The sequence below is a fragment of the Myotis daubentonii genome, chromosome 17 (genome assembly GCF_963259705.1).
Source record: "Myotis daubentonii chromosome 17, mMyoDau2.1, whole genome shotgun sequence".
Taxonomy (NCBI): domain Eukaryota; kingdom Metazoa; phylum Chordata; class Mammalia; order Chiroptera; family Vespertilionidae; genus Myotis; species Myotis daubentonii.
Genome location: NC_081856.1, coordinates 18237447 through 18257074, shown reverse-complemented (window position 1 = coordinate 18257074; position 19628 = coordinate 18237447). Strand labels below are relative to the sequence as shown.

Here is a 19628-nt window from a genome sequence, read left to right as displayed (position 1 = left end):
TTTATTCACTCACTCTTTGTTCCCTCATATATAAATAGCCTGGCACCAAAACAGTAACCAAATTACACCATATGGTTGGCTGTGAAATTACACTCTTCACTTGAAAAGGGTAGACTGTGTCTGCTAAATATTCTTAGCTCACTTTTATTCCTGTCTCTCTCTGATCTTTTCTTTTTGTTTCCTTGTTTATTTTGCTTTCTTTCCCTTCCATCTCAGAAAAATCGCTGGGATTGCTTCTGTGTCTAGAAACCATCTCATTCTTTTTAGACTAGCTAGCTAACAGTGGAACTTGGCCTTTTAAAACAGTGAGATAAATGAAGTGTTAATATTGTAAAGCATGTTCGTAAAAAACTGAGTTGAAGTAGGTGCTTAAAAACGGAAATGAAACAGAAGCATTTGATAAGTTTCAAAAAATCCATTTTTTAATCCATTTCTACTACAAGAGAATACTTACTCTGCAAAAGCAATAAAGCTGTCACCAAAAAAACACAGCTCTCTGCTTTTCTTTGTTTGCTGGAAGCTGGAAGCAGCAATTGTGATTCTTGCTGTAATTCTTATTGATAAAAATGAGAAATGAGAATAGCTTTAGAAAGGATGGACACTGTGAATTTTAAACAGCTGTATAATTACTAAAAAAACAAAAAAAAAGAAAACCTATGTGTTTTTGCTTGGAGTTAGCGTCTTTTGTTTTCTTTATCATGTTGTCCTCTCTCCAGCAATAAAACTGGGCTCCCACTCAGAGCCAGGACCCTGCTAGATGCTAGAGAAAGAAATCACCATAATAATACTGTCCAGTTGCACTTTACTAAATGCTCTAAATTTTTTTAATATGTTTTTATTTATTTCAGAGAGGAAGGGAGAAGGAGAGATAGAAACACTGATGATGAGAAAGAATTATCAATTGGCTGCCTCCTGCACACCGCCTCCTGCCCCCCACCCCCCACTTCCCCACTGGGGATCAAGCCCGCAATCTGGGCATGTGCCCCGACCAGGAATTGAACTGTGACCTCCTGGTTCATGGGTTGACGCTCAACCACTGAGCCACACCGGCTGACAATGCTCTAAATGTTTTATCTCATTTATCTTTATGGTGATCTAAGAAATAGGTATACCCCATTTTACACATTGGAATCTAATACTTAGTATTATGTGGTTTAAAATTGGTGGAATGGGTAGACAAAAGCCGATCATATGCCTCTAAAGTCCGAGAGCATAATTCACACATTATAGGTTATATGCCACTTCTCATGGGCTGTGCTGAAGGTCCCTGAGGTTCACAAACAAGTAAGCAGACTCACGACCAGAGGTCATTAGCCATGTAGTACAGGCATGCGCCAGGCTTGGTGGCAGGTAGAAGTGTGCAACACTTCCTGAAGGAGAAGGGGAATGTCACCAGGGGAGATAATACTTCAGTAGTTCAGAGTGTCAGTAGTTCAATGAGTTGACTCTTAACTGATGGTTTAAAGTTTGCTGGTGGAGAGGAGGGAAGGGCCTGCAGCCAGCGAGTCGGTGGACAAAGGTGTGGCTATAGGGGCCTTTCATGTTTGAGGAGCGCTCAGCAGTACTGTGTGGCTCGGAGAGGTCTGTACAGCCCTGTTCTGGCTGCTTTCAGATACATTGTTTTATTATATTCTCACAACAATTGTGTGAAGATAGTTGCTGGTTGTTTGGGATGGATGGAGGGAGGTGATGTGTGGAGAAGTTATCAACGTAAGTTGGGTCTAGATAGACTCTTCTGCTACTCAGTTTTCTACTTTCGTTACTCCTATCAAAATCACTTGAAAAGCTTTTAATATATGTTGTGCATTGTGAAGTCTAGGCAAACTAGTCACTTACTCTCTGTTGAAAAAAGGAAGGGGGCAATTGAAAGCCACCTCATGAAGTAATAAGCATTTGTTAAGTGTTTTTCACTTGAAAATCTGTTGTTTTAAGATTTCAGTGGCAGTGTGGTCCAAAGGCATCTTGCTTATCTACTCTCCAATCTGCAGGGAGCATAGCCATGGCCAAGGCCTCAACTTGGGCTTTTTACACCCCCAGTAATTGGTGCAAAATGTTTACTTCTGGTGGGGCATTCAGTTAAAGCTTGAATTAATGAACGAATTCAACTTTCGTGTGGTTAGTTCTGATTTGATAACGAAGCTGAATGAAAAATTTAATTTGGCTTAAAATGAATACAGAATTTAGCAAAGACTAGAACAGATATCTAAGTATTTGTTTTAGGATAAAAGAAGAAGAAATTTGAGAATTTCTTCTCAAAAGCAATTTGGAGATCATTTTTTCTGCTCACCGTGGAGCCAGATCCTTCTTTCTACAGACCTTAGCTCTCTGCTCTTGATATAAACAATTTCTTTCCACTTAGATTTTTTATTAAGAAATTATTCTCAGATTATAAGTGGGAGTATTCCTGCCAAAGCTACTGGAGTATATTTGAAAATTTCCCAGATTTTCTGACAAAGGAAAAACAAAGCAACAGCGTATAAGGAAGGTTTAGGGCAATTTTTGCTTATTTAGTCTCAGTCTTGAACGTCAATCTTCTAGCCGCACTTCTGAGCTAAAAGCTTTCTGAAGTCCCCTTTTAAGTAAAACTAAATCCAGAGATTCAAGAAGCCAGGGAATGAGCGCAGACATTTTCATTTCACTGAATTCATTTGTCTCTTAGTTGCAACACTGGTTTATTATATTCATTCATTAACTCAGTAATGAGTTAATGAATATAATGTCTCAGTAATGAGACATTTATTGAATGTCTACATTGTGTGAGAAATTATACACAACAGCAAAATAAGTAGTTTTGCTTTTTTTTAAAATTGAGATTTGAACTGAGTTTTTCTTAAGTTTAGCCCTTTAATAGTTACTTATATAAAATGCTCTTTTCCATCTCTTAGAACGGGGCATATGGTATAGAACCACATAAGGAAAATGTCTAACACATGTTGTTGGTTAAATTAGTAAGTCAGACCATATGGAATTGCCATAGTCAACTATTTTGACCTGCTGAAATAGCAAGTTCTTATAGTTTAACCTAATAAATGAATATTTTGTTATAAAATTAAATACTTAATTATGTTTCTAATAAAATTTCCAAGAGGAGCTTCTACTAACAGTGAAACTGAATAATGCAGCAATTATATTATGTGTACACATGCCTTTCAGGGTTATTAAAAACAGGTGTTCTGTATTCTTGGTAAACATCTTAAAAATTATGCTTTTTTATGAATAAAGCTAGAACTCAACACCAAATAAAGGCAGCATTTATACTACATTATACACTAATATTGACAATACTTCTTCATTTCAGAAGATTCTGAGTCCTCAAAATATTCAATAGATTCTTTTGAAATATGACTCTTTTTACCTTTGTTATTCTTCTAGTGCAAGTGATTTTTCAATGTACATAATATATGGCTTGGTGTTTATAGTAATTATGAAATTTGTATATATCCAACCACCCCAGGAAGTGAACCCTCTGTGATCCGGCACTCAGGCACAGCTCCTTTCCATTGGCAGTTCACATGGCAAATATACCTTCAAAGTTGTTCCGTGAAAATGTCAGTCAATTGCAGAATAAGAATCCTAGTAAAAATCAATTTGTGCTAAAACTGTAAATACATTACTTATTTCAAAGAAATATGGGAGTTTATGAACTGGACATATTGATAACTTATGAAGTTGAATAGTAAATTCAGGACATACAGGTTTGCTTATTGTTACAAACAATTGGACAACGATACTTTGTTTCCCATGTGCATTTCACATAAATATTTTAATAGGTTTAGTAGACAATTTTTAAAAATAAGTATTAATGATATTGTATTTTTTTAAAATAATACCAGAGGCCTAGTGCATGAAGTTAATGCACTGGTAGAGTCCCTAGCGGCTGCCGGCTGCCAGCTGGCTACTCCCTCCCTTTCCCCCGGCTGGCCCTGCCCCTGGTCGAACTCCCTGACAACCTCCCGGTGGAGGGGACAATTTGCATACTATGCTTTTATTATATAGGATTGATTTCAGAGAGGAAGGGAGAGGGAAAGAGAGGTAGAAAGATCAATGATGAAAGAGAATCATTGATTGGCTGCCTCCTGCATGCCACCCACTGGGGTTGAGCCTTCAACCTGGACATGTGCCCTGACCGAGAATTGAACCGTGATCTCCTGGTTCAACTGCTGAGCCATGCCAGCCGGGCATGATATTGTGTTTTGTTTGCCAGCACAAACTGAAAAAATGGACTCTGAGTTTCCTTTAGGGACATTCCACGTAACAAACACAAATTGTGGACCATCAGAAAAAATAAAAAAAAGTAAATAAATAAAGGCTTAGTTGTTGTTTTTTTCCTTAGGTTTGTTTTATAAAGCAATTTAGGGATTATAAAATAAAATCATAATGTCATATAAGAAAAATTATTTTAATGTTTCTAACACTTTCCGGTGTTTTCTAAAAAACAAATTTGCTAAAATATACGTGCTCATTAAGAGAGCTCAAATTTGCATTCTCACATCCTGTGAATTTAGTGAGAGGTTGAAATAACAGCGAATGTAAATGCTTACTGGACTGGTTTGATTGATGACATTTCTCAAAACTCCCTCTGTTCTCCTGGATCGCAGACAGTGAGCCACAGCTCCGAAGAGACATGGTTTTCTGCCAAAGTCTCGTAGCCACAGTCTGTGCCTTCTCCGAGCAGCTCATGGCAGCCTTGAACCAGATGTTCGACAACAGCAAGGAAAATGAGATGGAAACGTGGGAAGCCAGCAGAAGGTGGCTGGACCAGATCGCCAATGCCGGCGTTCTTTTTCACTTTCAGTCCCTTCTGTCGCCAAACTTGGTAAGGAGTCACAGGACACACCGCTGTCTGTGTCTGTTGTAACATATTCGCTGTAACATGTTCCCAAATAGCAAGTGGTTATTCGTTATTATATCAGCAGTCATTCAGCTCCTTCAAAAGAATATATATTTTTCATGGGCAAATGTAGTTGTGTGTTTTTTTTTAATATGTTTTATTGATTTTTACAGAGAGGAAGGGAGAAGGATAGAGAGTTAGAAACATCGATGAGAGAGAAACATCGATCAGCTGCCTCCTGCACACCCGCTACTGGGGATGTGCCCGCAACCAGAATACATGCCCTTGACCAGAATTAAACTTGGGACCCTTCAGTCCGCAGGCCGACGCTCTATCCTCTGAGCCAAACCGGTCAGGGCAAATGCAGTTTTAATAGGCATGTAAAGGAGTTCTTTCTTTCCTGATTTTGACCTGTTCTCAGTGGTTGCTAAAAGCTGAGAAAGCCTCGATCTGTTATTAACTCCTGCATCCCTAAGCACTGGCTGAAAAGGGTCTTCAGAGGACCCAGGGTTTCTCTGCTATGGTTCCTTATTTCCGGTGCAGGAAAGGGGTCCTGCCATGCATGGAACCCAGCCTCCGGCTGAGGCTGATACTCTGGAGCATTCTTGATAGAGAGCTCTGACAACTTGCCTGTCACATGGTCTGACAATCTGTTTAAAATTTGCATGTGTTAAGTGATTCTATTTCCTTCCTTCGTAATCATGTTTGTCCTGTTAAATCTAAGAACATTGCTCTAATTACTGTAGGATATTCCATGTTTATGCATTAGTTTTCCATAGTGAATATGAAAAAAGCCTCTGGAAATATGTGATAAATAACACTGTGGTGAACTTAGAGCTTTTCTCACCCATACTTTCTGTGGTTCTGATAGTTGTCATGATGTTTGAAGGCAAATATGTTTACTTTTAAATATAAACTTAAGGTGCTAATTAAATGGAATAGTGATTTTGAACATGAGATAATGTAGCTACCAAGTAACATGGTTAAGATTTTAAACAAAAGCATATGAGTTTATACATCAAAATAAAGCTTTTCTTCAATGACATTGAGGATAGGGAGGTCATCGCTGTACTGCACGGTCATCAAAGGTTCTGGAAGGTTAAGTAAGTCAGTCCACCTCAGCGTACTTCAGAGAAACAATTAGATTCTTCTGCAAAGACTCTGCTGCACTCCATATGGGTGATCATTTTTTTTTTTATTTGGTTGCTATTACAACCAAATACAAGATTTAATTAATGAAATACTTAAATAAGGCACTTTTGAAAGTGTGTTTAAAATAGATACTAATCATTGCCTATGAAACAGAAATTACATAAGATAGGAAGCCTACTTTCCAACACATGGTAGACATTAAGTGTCAAACGAATGAATAAATAAATGAATGAGTCTTTATTTCTGTTCTGTTCTTTCTTTAACACTGCCATTGTCTAGTCAAGTGCTGGTACTTTAGCTTTAACCTGAATTTTATTTGAAATTTTATTTATTTATAATCCATATATCAGATAAGTGACATATCCAGGTTATATAATGAATTCTTAAAACTAAGCAATAAAAAGACAACTCAAAAAGTGGGCAAAGGTTTTGAATGGCTGTTTCTCCAAAGAATATATAAAATTGCCAAAAAACATAAAATAGATAATCAACATCATTAGCCATTGGGGAAATGCAACTCAAAACTAAGTGAGATACTATGTCACACGTGAGGTGGGTGGCGAGATTATTCATAATAGCTAAAAAGTGGAAACAACCCAAATTTCCATGAACTGATGAGTGGATAAACAACTTGTGGTATATCTATTCAGTAGAACATTATTCAGCAATAAAAATGAGTGAAATACCAATACATGCTGTAACATGGATGAATGTTGAAAACGTTTTGCAACATGAAATAAGCCAGTTATAAAAGACCACATATTCTGTGATTCCATTATTATGTAATTTGGGAAACAGAAAAATCTTAGAGATTGAAAGCAGGCTAGTGGTTACCTGGGGCTAAGGACTGGGGGATGGAATGTGGGAATGGAATGCTTATGGGTACTGAGGTTCTTTTTGGGGTGGTGGAAATATTCTAAATTTAGATGGTGGTGATAGTAATACAGCTCTGTGAATATACTAAAACCCCTGAGCTGTACACTTTACAGGGGTGAATTTTATAGTATGTAAATTAGATCTCAAGAAAGCTGTATTTTTGTTAAATTGTTCTTGCAAAACACTTATGTTTATTACAGAATTGATTAAAAATCCAAAGGTAACAAGAAAAACACACACACCCCGTCTTTCTGCCTCTGAAGCAAGAACAGAAATGCCCCCCGGGACTGTGAAGGGCTCTCTGGGAGCTGCAGGCTCTGAGGTCTGTGTGCCTGAGCTCTGAGCACAGTCCCGGTCACTTGGCTATGGCTCCAGTCGCATCAGCAGGAGCATTGTGGCGTGCACCTTAGCAATCAGAGGCCAGCCTCTTTGGGACGTCTCTTTCTGCATGTTTCCCTCTCAACTGGAAAAACACTGATTCTTTAGTCCAGTCCTTCCATTTCCGTTCATGGCATATTTCTGCTGCTTCAAACGACTTTTAAAAACTGAACAGTTCAATAAACATTTATCCATCACTTACTGTGTACCATACACTATATTAAGTACCACACCAACGTGCAATGGTGGCAATTCTCTTAACCTCTTTGTTTCCACTCAGTGATTCTTTTTTCACTCAAATGAAATTCTTTACCGTCTCCTGCAGTTTCTACTAATGCTGCCCCCAACATGTGGCTATAAACTTAAAGCAACTTTTAAAAAATGTGTGTAAAGCATGTTAACATTATTGTTTAAAAGTATCATTGACACTCTTAAGGAAACAATGTCACCTTTAAAAGATAAGCGATATACGGTAAGGCTCATTATTCTTTCATGAGGAAATTTGTAAAGGACTGGAATCTAGTGATGGCGAACCTTTTGAGCTCGGCGTGTCAGCATTTTGAAAAACCCTAACTTAACTCTGGTGCCGTGTCACATATAGAAATTTTTTGATATTTGCAACCATAGTAAAACAGAGACTTACATTTTTGATATTTATTTTATATATTTAAATGTCATTTAACAAAGAAAAATCAACCAAAAAAATGAGTTCATGTGTCACCTCTGACACGCGTGTCATAGGTTCGCCATCACTGGACTAGATGGTGAGTGCACTGAATTGCCCACAGGAAGGCCAGAACCTAGCACTAGGAAGATGATCTCACTGAGACATGCACTGAGCTTATTATCATGTCTGGCCTTACCTGCCTCCGCTGGAAAATAACATGCTTTAAGGATGTAAGAAGTGATTAAAACAGTGGGATCTCATGGTCACAAGATTCTAGGTTAGAGCACCAAAAGACAAGTGAGATGAAAATGATTCTTATCCCCACGCCCTTCAAAAAATCATTACACACATGCAAATTTCTTTTATCAGAGTTTTAATAAATTGCAAAATGAATAATGCATAGTTATCTTATTGTAAAATGGGGTGACCATTATGTGTTGTGGCTTTTTTAATACAACAACATTTTCGCCTTTCAGCTGTTACATTAATTTAGAGGCAAATGGTATGCTTTTTTGTAAAGATTCATTTGTAAGTAGTAAAAATAAATATGATTAGGCTCTAGTTACAAAATAGAATGAAGAGCTGTGTAGAACCATTTAAACAATTGGGAAAAGTAAAAATATAAAACTCTAAAGAAATTTGTAACTTTGAGAGATTTATTAATTTTAATTTAAACAGCAAACGTTTAGTTAAATGTTGATAATTTGGTTTGAATGTGAATAAAACACAAGTGAAGCTAGTTTAGGTCTGGGGATGTTATGTAATATTATGTCATGCTGCGCTAAGCTATGTTATGTCATGTTATGTTATACACAATCCTATTATATCATGTATTGTTTGTTTTCCCTCTCTTTCTAGACAGATGAACAGGCCATGCTAGAAGATACACTGGTTGCACTATTTGATTTGGAAAAGGTTTCTTTTTACTTTAAACCATCAGAAGAGGAACCGCTGGTTGCAAGTACGTAGTTAAATGTTTTATAGAATTTCTTTGTTATCAAACAAACACATATGGTAATACTTTGATATAAATATATTTTAAATGAAGTTAATTTTATTATTTTTTAAAATATATTTTTACTGAGAAGAAGGGAGAGGGAGAGAGAGATAGAAACATCAATGATGAGAGAGAATCATTGATCAGCTGCCTTCATCATGCACCACACCAGGGATCGAGCCCCAACCAGGGCATATGCCCCGACCAGGAATCAAACTGTGACCTCCTGGTTGATAGGTCAACGCTCAACCACTGAGTCACGGTGGCTGGACTGAAGTTTATTTTACATAAAATATCATATTTAGAGAAAATAATAATAGCAAATTGGGAGGCATAGAAAGTATATATAACATAAGCCTACAAATAATTCTAAACTTTTATTTGTACCTATTAGTTTGACCTTCAAAATGTTTTGAATGTGTGCATCAAATTTTGTGCTAGTCAAAACTTTCTTCCCTTTTTTATTTTTGTTATTTTGGTAAAACATACATACCATAAAATTTACCACTTAAATAATTTTCAGTGTAAAATTCAGTGGCATTAAATAAATTCACACTATTGTGCAACTATTTCCAGCATCCATCTCCAGAATTTTTTATTCTCCCAAATAGAGACTTCATACTCATTAAGCAGTAAGTCTCCATTCCCCGCTCTTCCAGTCCCTGGTAATCTCTTCTCAACTTTCTGTCTCCATGAATTTACTATGCTAGGTACCTCTTATAAGTAGGATCACAGAATATTTGTTCTTTCTACTGCTTTTTTACATAAAGATTTTTTTTAAATAAAAGGATTGCCGTAATATTTCTGTAGCTTCCAAAACTTTTTCTCAAATATGTACAAAATTGACTGAGTTGACTTTGCTCTCCATATCTTCAATTGTTCCTCTAGGACAGCGGTTCTCAACCTGTGGGTCACGACCCCTTTGGGGGTCGAACAACCCTTTCACACGGGTCTCCTAAGACCATTGGAAAGCACATACATAATTACATATTGTTTTTGTGATTAATCACTATGCTTTAATTATGTTCAATTTGTAACAATGAAAATACATCCTGCATATCAGATATTTACATTACGATTTATAACAGTAGCAACATTACAGTTATGAAGTAGCAATGACAATAATTTTATGGTTGGGGGTCACCACAACATGAGGGACTGTATTAAAGGGTCGCGGCATTAGGAAGGTTGAGAACCACTGGTCTAGGGATTGTGTTAGCAGGCAACGCAAACGAGTATTTTGGGCCAATAAGAAGCAGAAGAGTCCTATGTTATGCTCACTTTGTATAAAATTTAGATCTAAACCAGTTGAGAAAGACATTATAGTTATTTGATCTGACAATAATTGAAAAAAGTTATAATTTAATTTTGAAGTAGACACATATCCTATACTTCTTGCTTGCTTAAAAATGAAAATAAATCATTTCATTCTGAATGTCAAGACTTTTAATGTGTATAAATATAATCACAATAATTATCTTGATTCATTTATTTATCCTCTACAAACAAGCATGTCAAACTCAGGCTAAGACAGGCCAAATAAACCAGGCATGCAGCCGGTGGGCCGTGAGTTTGACATGCTTGCTCTACAATACCCAGGATGGCAACAACCCTTTCCTGTCTTGTTCATTGTTATATCTCCAGCACCTAAAACAGTGCCTGAAACAGAAAAGGCAATGTTGTTATTTTTCCCCAAGGAAATGAATGAACAAATATCAATTAAGTATATGCATTGCCACGGGCAGAAGGGCATTATTATTATAAAACTTGAAGGAAGAACAAACTTAGTGTGATGATTGAAGGAGAGAACTTCAACAGAACGTCATTGTATCTAATGTAGCGAAGCAGTTGCTTAAAGAATTGAGGGTTTGAAAAATATTCCTTTGATTTAGCAATTTGATGTCAGTATACCCAACAAAAGGGAGTAATTTGGAAGTTTATATTCAGAGAAATAGCAATACCTAGGGTTTAATTCTATATCTTTTAGTTTCTGCATGTTCTCATTTACCTACTATTTCAACATTGTCATAAATAGGTTTAAAATTTATCTCTGAGTCCAAGAAATCTTTAGCAGTTTTATTATTTTTCTGTCTCTCTTCCCCCCCCCCCCCATAAGTGTGAGGATCTTATGTACTATGTTAACTTTTCCAGGGCTGAGAAAGGTTCTTACTTATGTTCGCATTTCTGATGTCTAGTACAATAAATATTGACTCAATAAATATCCATTTAATCTGTGATCTGATTTAAGAATGATAATCATTTATTCAATCGTCAAAAATTTCTGAAACATCTACTATCACCAAGTACTATTCTAGGTGCTGGATACGGTAGAGATCTAGACAGACAGATAGGCCTCACAGAGCTGATATTCAAGTGGAGAGATAGAAACAATAAGCAAGACAAAATGAGGTAATTTGATAATAAATTAGAAGATAATAATATGAACGTATAAGGGAAATAGAAAAGAACAGAGGATGAAAATGAAGGGGCAGATGAAAGGGTGCGAATGTTTAACAAGCTGGGGAGGGAAGCCTTACTAAGGAGAAGAGCAGAGACCTGAATGCATTAAGGGAGGGAGTCATACAGGTATTTGGGAGGGCGTGTCCCAGACTCATTGGAACAGTGTGGCATGCTCTCAGGATTGCAAGGAGGCCTGTGTGGCTGGCATGGAGTGACTGAGGGGAAAAGAGTAGGAGATAAGAAGGAACGCAGTGGCCGGTAAACTGCAGCTCGGCAAACCGCGGCTCGTGAGCCACATGCGGCTCTTGGCCCCTTGAGTGTGGCTCTTCCACAAAATACCAGCTCTTCCACAAAATACTGACTTCTGCGCATGGGCCACCAAGTTTCAATCGCACTGTACATGCGCGCCTGCATGTGGTATTTTGTGGAAGAGCCACACTCAAGGGGCCAAAGAGCCACATGTGGCTCGCGAGCCGCGGTTTGCCGACCACTGGCCGCTAGACCATTGAAAGAGCTTTGCCTTTCTAATGAAGCCATTGAGCAGAGGAAGGACATGGCCTGCCTTACTCATTAAGGCTGCCTCAGACTGCTGTGTTGAATAAATCATTACTGGCAGCCAGGGCAGAGGCAGAAAGAGCAGTTTGGAAGCAATTGCAATGACCCAGGTGAAAGATGATGGTGACTTGACCTTGATAGTAGCTGTGGAGATGGTAAAAGTCCTTGGTTCTGTATGTATGAAATTATGAAGATAAGAGGACAAAATTTTATTAAATTTTCACCTTCACTGATAAATGACAGAGAACAAAAACATGAATTACCATGTTAAGAATATAGGTTATATTCTAGGGAGAATTTGTCTGATAAAGGGGATTATTTGATAAGGATAATATTATTTGAACAAATTGTATGGTCTTCTGTGGGCATGTATAAAATAAAATGTATTTTCATCTGCTTGAGTAATGTAGGCACAGCTTTGCTGAAGTTAGAGAAACTCTATTTTCACAATATAACCTAATGTTTTCTTCCTTCTAAATTTTGCCTGAGGAACTATAAATTTCAGGAATACTGTTTTCTGTGGTTTAAATATGACATTTCTGGTTGAGTGGTCTGTTGAACAAGCAGAGGAACCAATACCATAAGCTTGATAAATATCTACTTATTGCATATGCACTATGATTTAACTTTGGCCTGCTGAAAACATACTGTTAAAGATAATTAAGACCAGTTAACTAACTTTTGTATGTAAATTTAGATGAATCTGCGACAGACACAAAAACTGTGCAATACATTTGGCAATTTTTTTATGTCTTTCCCTGAAGCATAACCTCACCTAGTGAAAGGTCAGTTCCCATGCTACATTACTAGGTATTCCAAATAAATTAAAAATAGTGATGATAGGAATCTAGTTATTCTAAACTAATTTCAAGAAAGGGAATGATTCAGTACCTGAGGGTCATCACATCCTATTTATGTGGTGTAAGAAAACCAGAGCTTTATCATTAATTGCATGTGATTTCATTTCTATAAGCATAGAAGCAGAGGCATCAGATTGACTAATTAGTATGTGTCACTGTAATGAGAACTAGTTGGCTGCATGTCTATGAGAAGGACTGAGTGCAGAGGATGGAAGCATGAATATATAAAGAGAATAAATAGGGAACATCGACCTTGAAGTCCAGAAACCTTAGTTCAGATCCTGGCTCTGTTCTCATCTGCACGAGAATATTAGCGTTCCCCACTCTCAGGATTTTGAGTTTTAAATAAAGTAATGTATTTGAGAGTCTCCAGCATTATATAAGGCTATTGGTAATATTCAGTAAATATTCTAATCCCTCCTCCTTGCTTTATTACTTTGCATTTTTCAAAAAGGTATATTTAGCATTATTTATAGTCTAATTTTTTTAGTAAGTAATGGTGAGATTCTGAAGAAATATGACATGCCAAGCAAGTAGAATTCAAATGTCTGGATTGAAAACAGTTCATTTTCTTGGAAGAAACAATTATTAAGTATATACAATGTATTAAGTGCTAAACTAATTTTTAGGGATATAATGGTGACTTAATAAAACAAAGTCCCTGTTGGCATAAAGCTTAGAGATCAGTGAGCGATACATGGCAATTTGACCCACTTCAGTATAGGGAAAATACAAGATACTTCTCATCTCGTATTATGTAACTAGAGGCCCGATGCACAAAAATTGTGCAAGGGGCTCGGCCCTCGCAGCCATGGTGGCTTGCCTCAGCCCTCACAGCCCCAGTTTCATCAGGAAGGTCGCCCGGAACGTCTTTCGGCTGTCCAGTCTACTTAGCATATTACGCTTCTATTATTATAGATTGGTGGAGGAATAAAGGAGCTAAATGATAATCTTGTATATGATTAAATTTTGTGGGAAATCTTTATGGTTTTGGAGAATAATATAATGACAGCAGATCTTCCCCTTTTTAATTTTTATGGTAACTACTAGGGAATGAGTATTTTTGAACCTCTATCTATATGCGCCTGGAGCTGTGGATGCCATGGTGAATAAGACAGACACCGGACATGTCCCTGTTTTCATGGCACTCACAGCCTAATGGAAGACAGCAAGAAAGGAATCAATCATGTACCAGTTAGGGGCATGGTAAATCCTGTGCAGAAGATAAGTAAGGCATGAAGAACAAGGGTGAGGTGGCCCTTTTAGGAGTCACCAGGGAAGGGCTCTCAACAGAAGTAGCTTTTAAGCTGAAATCTGAAGGGCAGGAAGGACCCAGCCCTGCAGAAGGAAAAGGTAGAGCAATTCAAGCGAAGGCAACTAACAACTTCTGAGTCAAAAATGTATTTTCAAACTCACTGACCCATCCCGTGATGGGGCCGTGTTTACAGGGAGGGATCCCACCACTGAAACTTCCCTCAAGGGTGAACCTCTCTATAGGATGGAATCCGAAACCTTTCCTTATACGATAACGTTTTTGAAGGTTTTAATCATTGCATAGTCCTAATCATCAAGTTTGCTTTTCATAATTGATAAATTTCCACAGATAAAAGGCAGCAGTTTTCAGGTGCACCAAATACTTTGAGAGCAATGGGTTTCCATTCTTTCAGGGAGTACTCTTCATTCTTAACTATTTTAAATTGAGTATGTTTGATTATTTTTATTTTCAGTTTCTTAATTTCTGGTAAAGCTTCTTTATTTGTTCTTTGGTAGTCCTATAATATGGAACTCTACTGCTGCATTATTTTCTTTCCAATAACATTATTCATTTGCTTATGCAGCGATTGGCTGTATTGTTGCCAAAGAGCAAAGGGATGGGACTTAACAAAATTAAAAAAATATAAATATTAATAACATTGTATGAAATGGGGAGCAAGAAGATACTGATATTTAAAATATAGAAATTTGTATTTTCTTTGGTGTCCATGCATCTTTTCCTCTTTATTTTAGAATCAGGAAAAATAAAAAGATTGTTCCAATCATTAAAATGCAATAATTTCCAACTCTTTACCTGTTTATTATTTTTCCTAAGCCAAAATCCTTCATCTCCCTTTTAAAAAAGAAACAAAAATAAAATGAACTTTATTAGTATATGCATAAAAGAGATTTGTAGATGTTAATACGGTGATTTTAAGAAAGTTTTTACATTCCTTTTAAAAAAAAATTATCTGGAAGTTATTTGCCATGATGAAGTATCATAAAATGAAGAGGATTTATGACAGCACTGTGAAATACTCCTGCAGCATTTTCTCTTGGTGTTTTGGGTTTTTGTTTTTTTGAGTAAATAAATTTAGGATATTTGAAAAAAGATAATTTCTAATGACTGTTGGACACCAACAGAAATAATCCAGTTTTGATCTGGAGCTGACTTTGATAATGGTTGGTAGGTACTCAATTCCTTGCACAATACTTAAGAAGTATTCCCCATGGACCCATTTGACTAAAATGTGAATGAGGCAGTGGCCCTGGGAGATTGTGATTCCAAACCATGTTTAGCTTAACTTCTCATTTTGTTAAGTGAGACATCTGATGTATCAAAGTGTGAAGAAGTTTCCTCTTATAGGATTTTATATACAGTACGGTAATAAATGTTATTTAGTTAATGAGAACCTGATTTATAGTCTTTCCCTGAATGACACTGTAAGGGTGCCCAAACCTGAACTTAATAAACATGGGTACTTTAAGATATTTAGTTTCTAGTAATTTTCAGGATTCTTTTTAAAGGTTAACAAATTCTGCTATGCAGTATATCTGATTTTAGGAAATAATATAACATTAAATGTCATTTTAGATGTTCCTCTTACATATCAAGTGGAAGGAAGCCGGCAAGCTCTGAAAGTTTACTTCTACCTTGATAGTTATCATTTTGAACAACTGCCTCAACGGTTGAAAAATGGAGGAGGGTTCAAAATTCATCCTGTTCTTTTTGCACAAGGTAAACTGCTTCCTTTTTTTTTTTTTTTAATACTTCATGTACCTAAATTACTCTGTCTTGATTGATTTTTAAAAATAAATTTAATTGTAATCATCATCATGGTTTTTCCATTAATTTAAAAATTCATGCATAATGCCTAACTAATATATTTACTTCTGGGAATGTTTATTAAGAAAATAATCACATATGGTTTAAATATTTATAAAATAAGATTACAGCATTATTTATAATTGAGTAACAAGACACAACTGGTTGAAATAAATAAAGATAATTTAATTTGGCTTGAATAAATGATGGTAGAGCCATTAAAGTTGTATTATTTACAATATTTTATGATATAGAAAAAGGTTCACATATACACATTCAGGTTATGAAAAATAATTTATATTATAATCTCAATTATGTCATACATGTATTTATGTACTTATATTATTTAAAATGCTTTTAAAATAATTGGATGATTAATGATGATATTTTATTCTTTGAGTTTTTCTGCATTATGTCAATGAATATGTATTCCATTTGTAAATTTAAAAAATTTCTTTTGGAAATGAGCAGTGAGTAGCAATGCAGTAGAAGAAATTAAGATTAACACAAGTGAGAAAATTCTTGCAGTGAACGGGTTTCCAAAGGAAGGTCCCACATCTTTTATTTTTTTATTTTTGGAGTCATAAATGCAGCCTAGAAAAGATCAGAAGTCCGGATTATTGTGTAGTTTTCTCTAGTCTATGTCTTTTTTTTTTTTTTTAATGTTTTTATTGATTTCAGAGAGGAAGGGAGAGGGAGAGAGAGATAGAAACATAAATGATGAGAGAGAATCATTAATTGGCTGCCTCCTGCATGCCCCCTACTGGGGATTGAGCCTGCAACCCGGGCATGTGCCCTTGGCTGGAATCGAACCTGGGACCCTTCAGCCCGCAGGCCGACACTCTATCCACTGAGCAAAACCAGCTGGGGCCTAAGTCTTTTTTTTTTTTTTTTTAAATCCATGCTGTGGTCACAAGATTATATCCATTTTTTTCTGAGTGGTATGATAGAACATTTCATTTATTTCTTCTTTTGAGTTTTCAAGACCTGCATTGGTTTTGCTGGGGAATTTTATATTCTTATAAAAAAATGAGAAGAGAAGAGGAATAAAATTAACCTTTGTAACTGAAGAACAGACAGCATATGAAACCTAAATTCAGTACCAAGTGAAATTTCTGCTTGTACCACATGCATATTATTTTAATTCTAAAAACAATGACCACCAAGAACAGATTCTTGGCAAGAATACATTTTAGCAAAGGAAAATTCCAGTGATGAGAGGATCCTAGGAGTTATTATAAGGTATTTCCTCCCTCCCCCTTCCTCTCCCTGTCCTTCTCCTCCACCCCTGCTCGCTCTCCCTCCCTCCTTCTCTTTTTCCCTCTCTCACTTTCTCTCAATCTCTCTTTCTCTCAATCTTCCTTCCTTCCTTCCTTCCTTCCTTCCTTCCTTCCTTCCTTCCTTCCTTCCTTCCTTCCTTCCTTCCTTCCTTCCAACTATATTAGGGTCCTTAAAGGTAATCTTAAAGGTAATACAAGATTCTATAATGAAAAGGAATAAAAAGGGGGAAAAAATACACTGAGAAAAAATAGACCTTTGGAGCTATGTTAGGAGAATTAAGTTCAGCCTAAAATATGTTAAAAGCCATTATTGAGACATTGATTTAGAAGACAGGGAAGGATGCTGGTCTAGAATGTTAACTTTTATAGAGTTTAACCAGAGCTTACAGTTGTTACAGCCTCTTCCCTTCTTTTCCTTTGTCTCTTTTAAAAACTCTGTCTTTGAAATCATTACTGAGATGACAGATGGCATTAAGCATCTTTTCTAAAAAAATTATTACATGTGTGACATATCAGCCATAAATAGCTGAATATTCATACCCAGCAGCAAGTGTACATAGGAGAAAGACTACTTTGCAAATAATCTTTATTTTATAATTGTGGCTAAACAAATTTTAAAAGAATGCCTAAATATATATTATTTCAGTAAGTACAATATCACTTTTAAAATGTAATTTAGCCCAACTGGTGTGCTCAGTGGTTGAGCGTCGACCTATGAACCAGGAGGTCACAGTTCGCTTTCTAGTCAGGGCACGTGCCTGTATGGCCATCTCGATCCCCACTGTGGGGCATGCAGGAGGCAGCTGGTCAATGATTGTCTCTTATTATTGATTAGTGGCCCACTGCACAGATTCGTGCACATAGAAAGGAAGTTAATTAAAAGAAATATTTTACTATCACTATTTGCCCTTTCTCTATAATAGAAGTGGGCCAAATTCACAATCAACAATGACAGTTCAAAACACATGCGTGCGATTGGCACCAGTGAGAGTGTTATATATATATATATCTCTTCCATTTGGAAGAGATTCCAAATGCTATCTATTCTGGCACAGAAAATAGGATTCTGCTGAGATGAGTCAACTTAGCCTTTTATCCTATATAATAAAAGCCTAATATGCTAAATATCCGACTATTCGACCGCTCGACCAGTTGCTCTGACGCACACGCACTGACCACCATGGGGCAGACACTCCGACTGATAGGTTAGCATGCTTCTGGGGTCCAGCCAGTCGGGACTGGGTGAGATGGGCTGGTTATGCCGTGGAGTCCTCCTCAGTCCCTCCCCGGCCCTGATCGTGCACTGATGAGGTCCCTCAGCCTGGCCTGTACCCTCTCACAATTTGGGACCTCTTGGGGGGATGTTGGAGAGCCGGTTTTGGCCCGATCCCCACAGGCCAGGCCGAGGGACCCCACCGGTGCACAAATCCGTGTACTGGGCCTCTAGTATATATAGAATACACTTGCTTAATTAGACCTGCTTTCAGATGTAGCTAAACTTTTTTCAGCCCAGTGAAGCACCCCAACTTCTCTTTCAGGTAATTGTCAACAACACAGCAGTAAATATCAACACGAAGTAGATTATTATTGTAGATCATGCAGGGAGAACAAAGGGTAATATTTAACTGCAGCAGTGTTTGACTATATTCTCCGCAGTGAGAAAACCTGAAGTTTTTCAAGGTCCACCATTTCTTCTTTTCAGTCAGGTCAAGTTTCTAAACTTTCTAAATCTTTGTTTTCTGGCTAATGAAAAGAAAATAGGATTCTGCTGAGTCTCTTATCTACCTACTCCAGGACTTCTGTGAGGATCAAATGAGACGAGGCACAGGAAAACGCTTCACAGACATTTGGTTAAAGTGTGAAATGTTTGCACCTGGCTATAAAGCAAGTTGTGTTCCTGGGCTGAAGAAACTGCAAGGAGGCTAGCTGCTAGGGAGCAGAAGCTGGGCATTGCTACGTGATGTCATTACCAGCGCCCACAACGACTGTTTCCAGGCTGGACTGGGCTGTGGGCCGCATTTTGCGCCATGGGGTCTCGGCAGCGTCAGCTGCGATTTTGTGGGCTATCACTCCAGGGTGGTGGCGGAACTGTGTCCCACTTGGGGCAAGCCGAGTGTTGCTTTGTGGACGCCAGGTCCACAGTGACATTTCTCTGTAAATGGCCAGTGTGTGTCACGCAGCACTTGCATTGAGCGTCTGCCCCCTTGGTGGTCAGTGCGTGGCATAGTGACCGGTCAGATGGTAGGACACTTAACATATTAGCCTTTTATATATATACTAGAGGCCTGGTGAACAAAAATTTGTGCACTCGGGGTGGGGGGGGGGGGTCCCTCAGCCTAGCCTGTGCCCATTTGCAGTCCAGGACCTCTTGGGGGATGTCCACCTATTGACTTAGGCCTACTCCCAGGGGATCAGGCCTAAGCTTGCAGTCAGACATCCTTCTGGCAGCCAGGGAGCCCTTGGAGGATGTCTGACTATAGGCTTAGGCCCCCA

General features: G+C 37.5%; 1 protein-coding gene across 2 annotated transcripts in view; it reads left to right on the top strand.

Moving 5' to 3' along the window:
• The window catches only part of PREX2 (phosphatidylinositol-3,4,5-trisphosphate dependent Rac exchange factor 2), a 214732-nt gene that overhangs the window by 143928 nt on the left and 51176 nt on the right, over positions 1–19628 (top strand). For both annotated transcript variants that reach the window (XM_059672950.1, XM_059672949.1), the window contains exons 32-34: positions 4599–4816; positions 8763–8865; positions 15625–15768. In XM_059672950.1, the coding sequence (XP_059528933.1) occupies positions 4599–4816; positions 8763–8865; positions 15625–15768 (465 nt within the window). The remainder of the gene's footprint in view (positions 1–4598; positions 4817–8762; positions 8866–15624; positions 15769–19628) is intronic.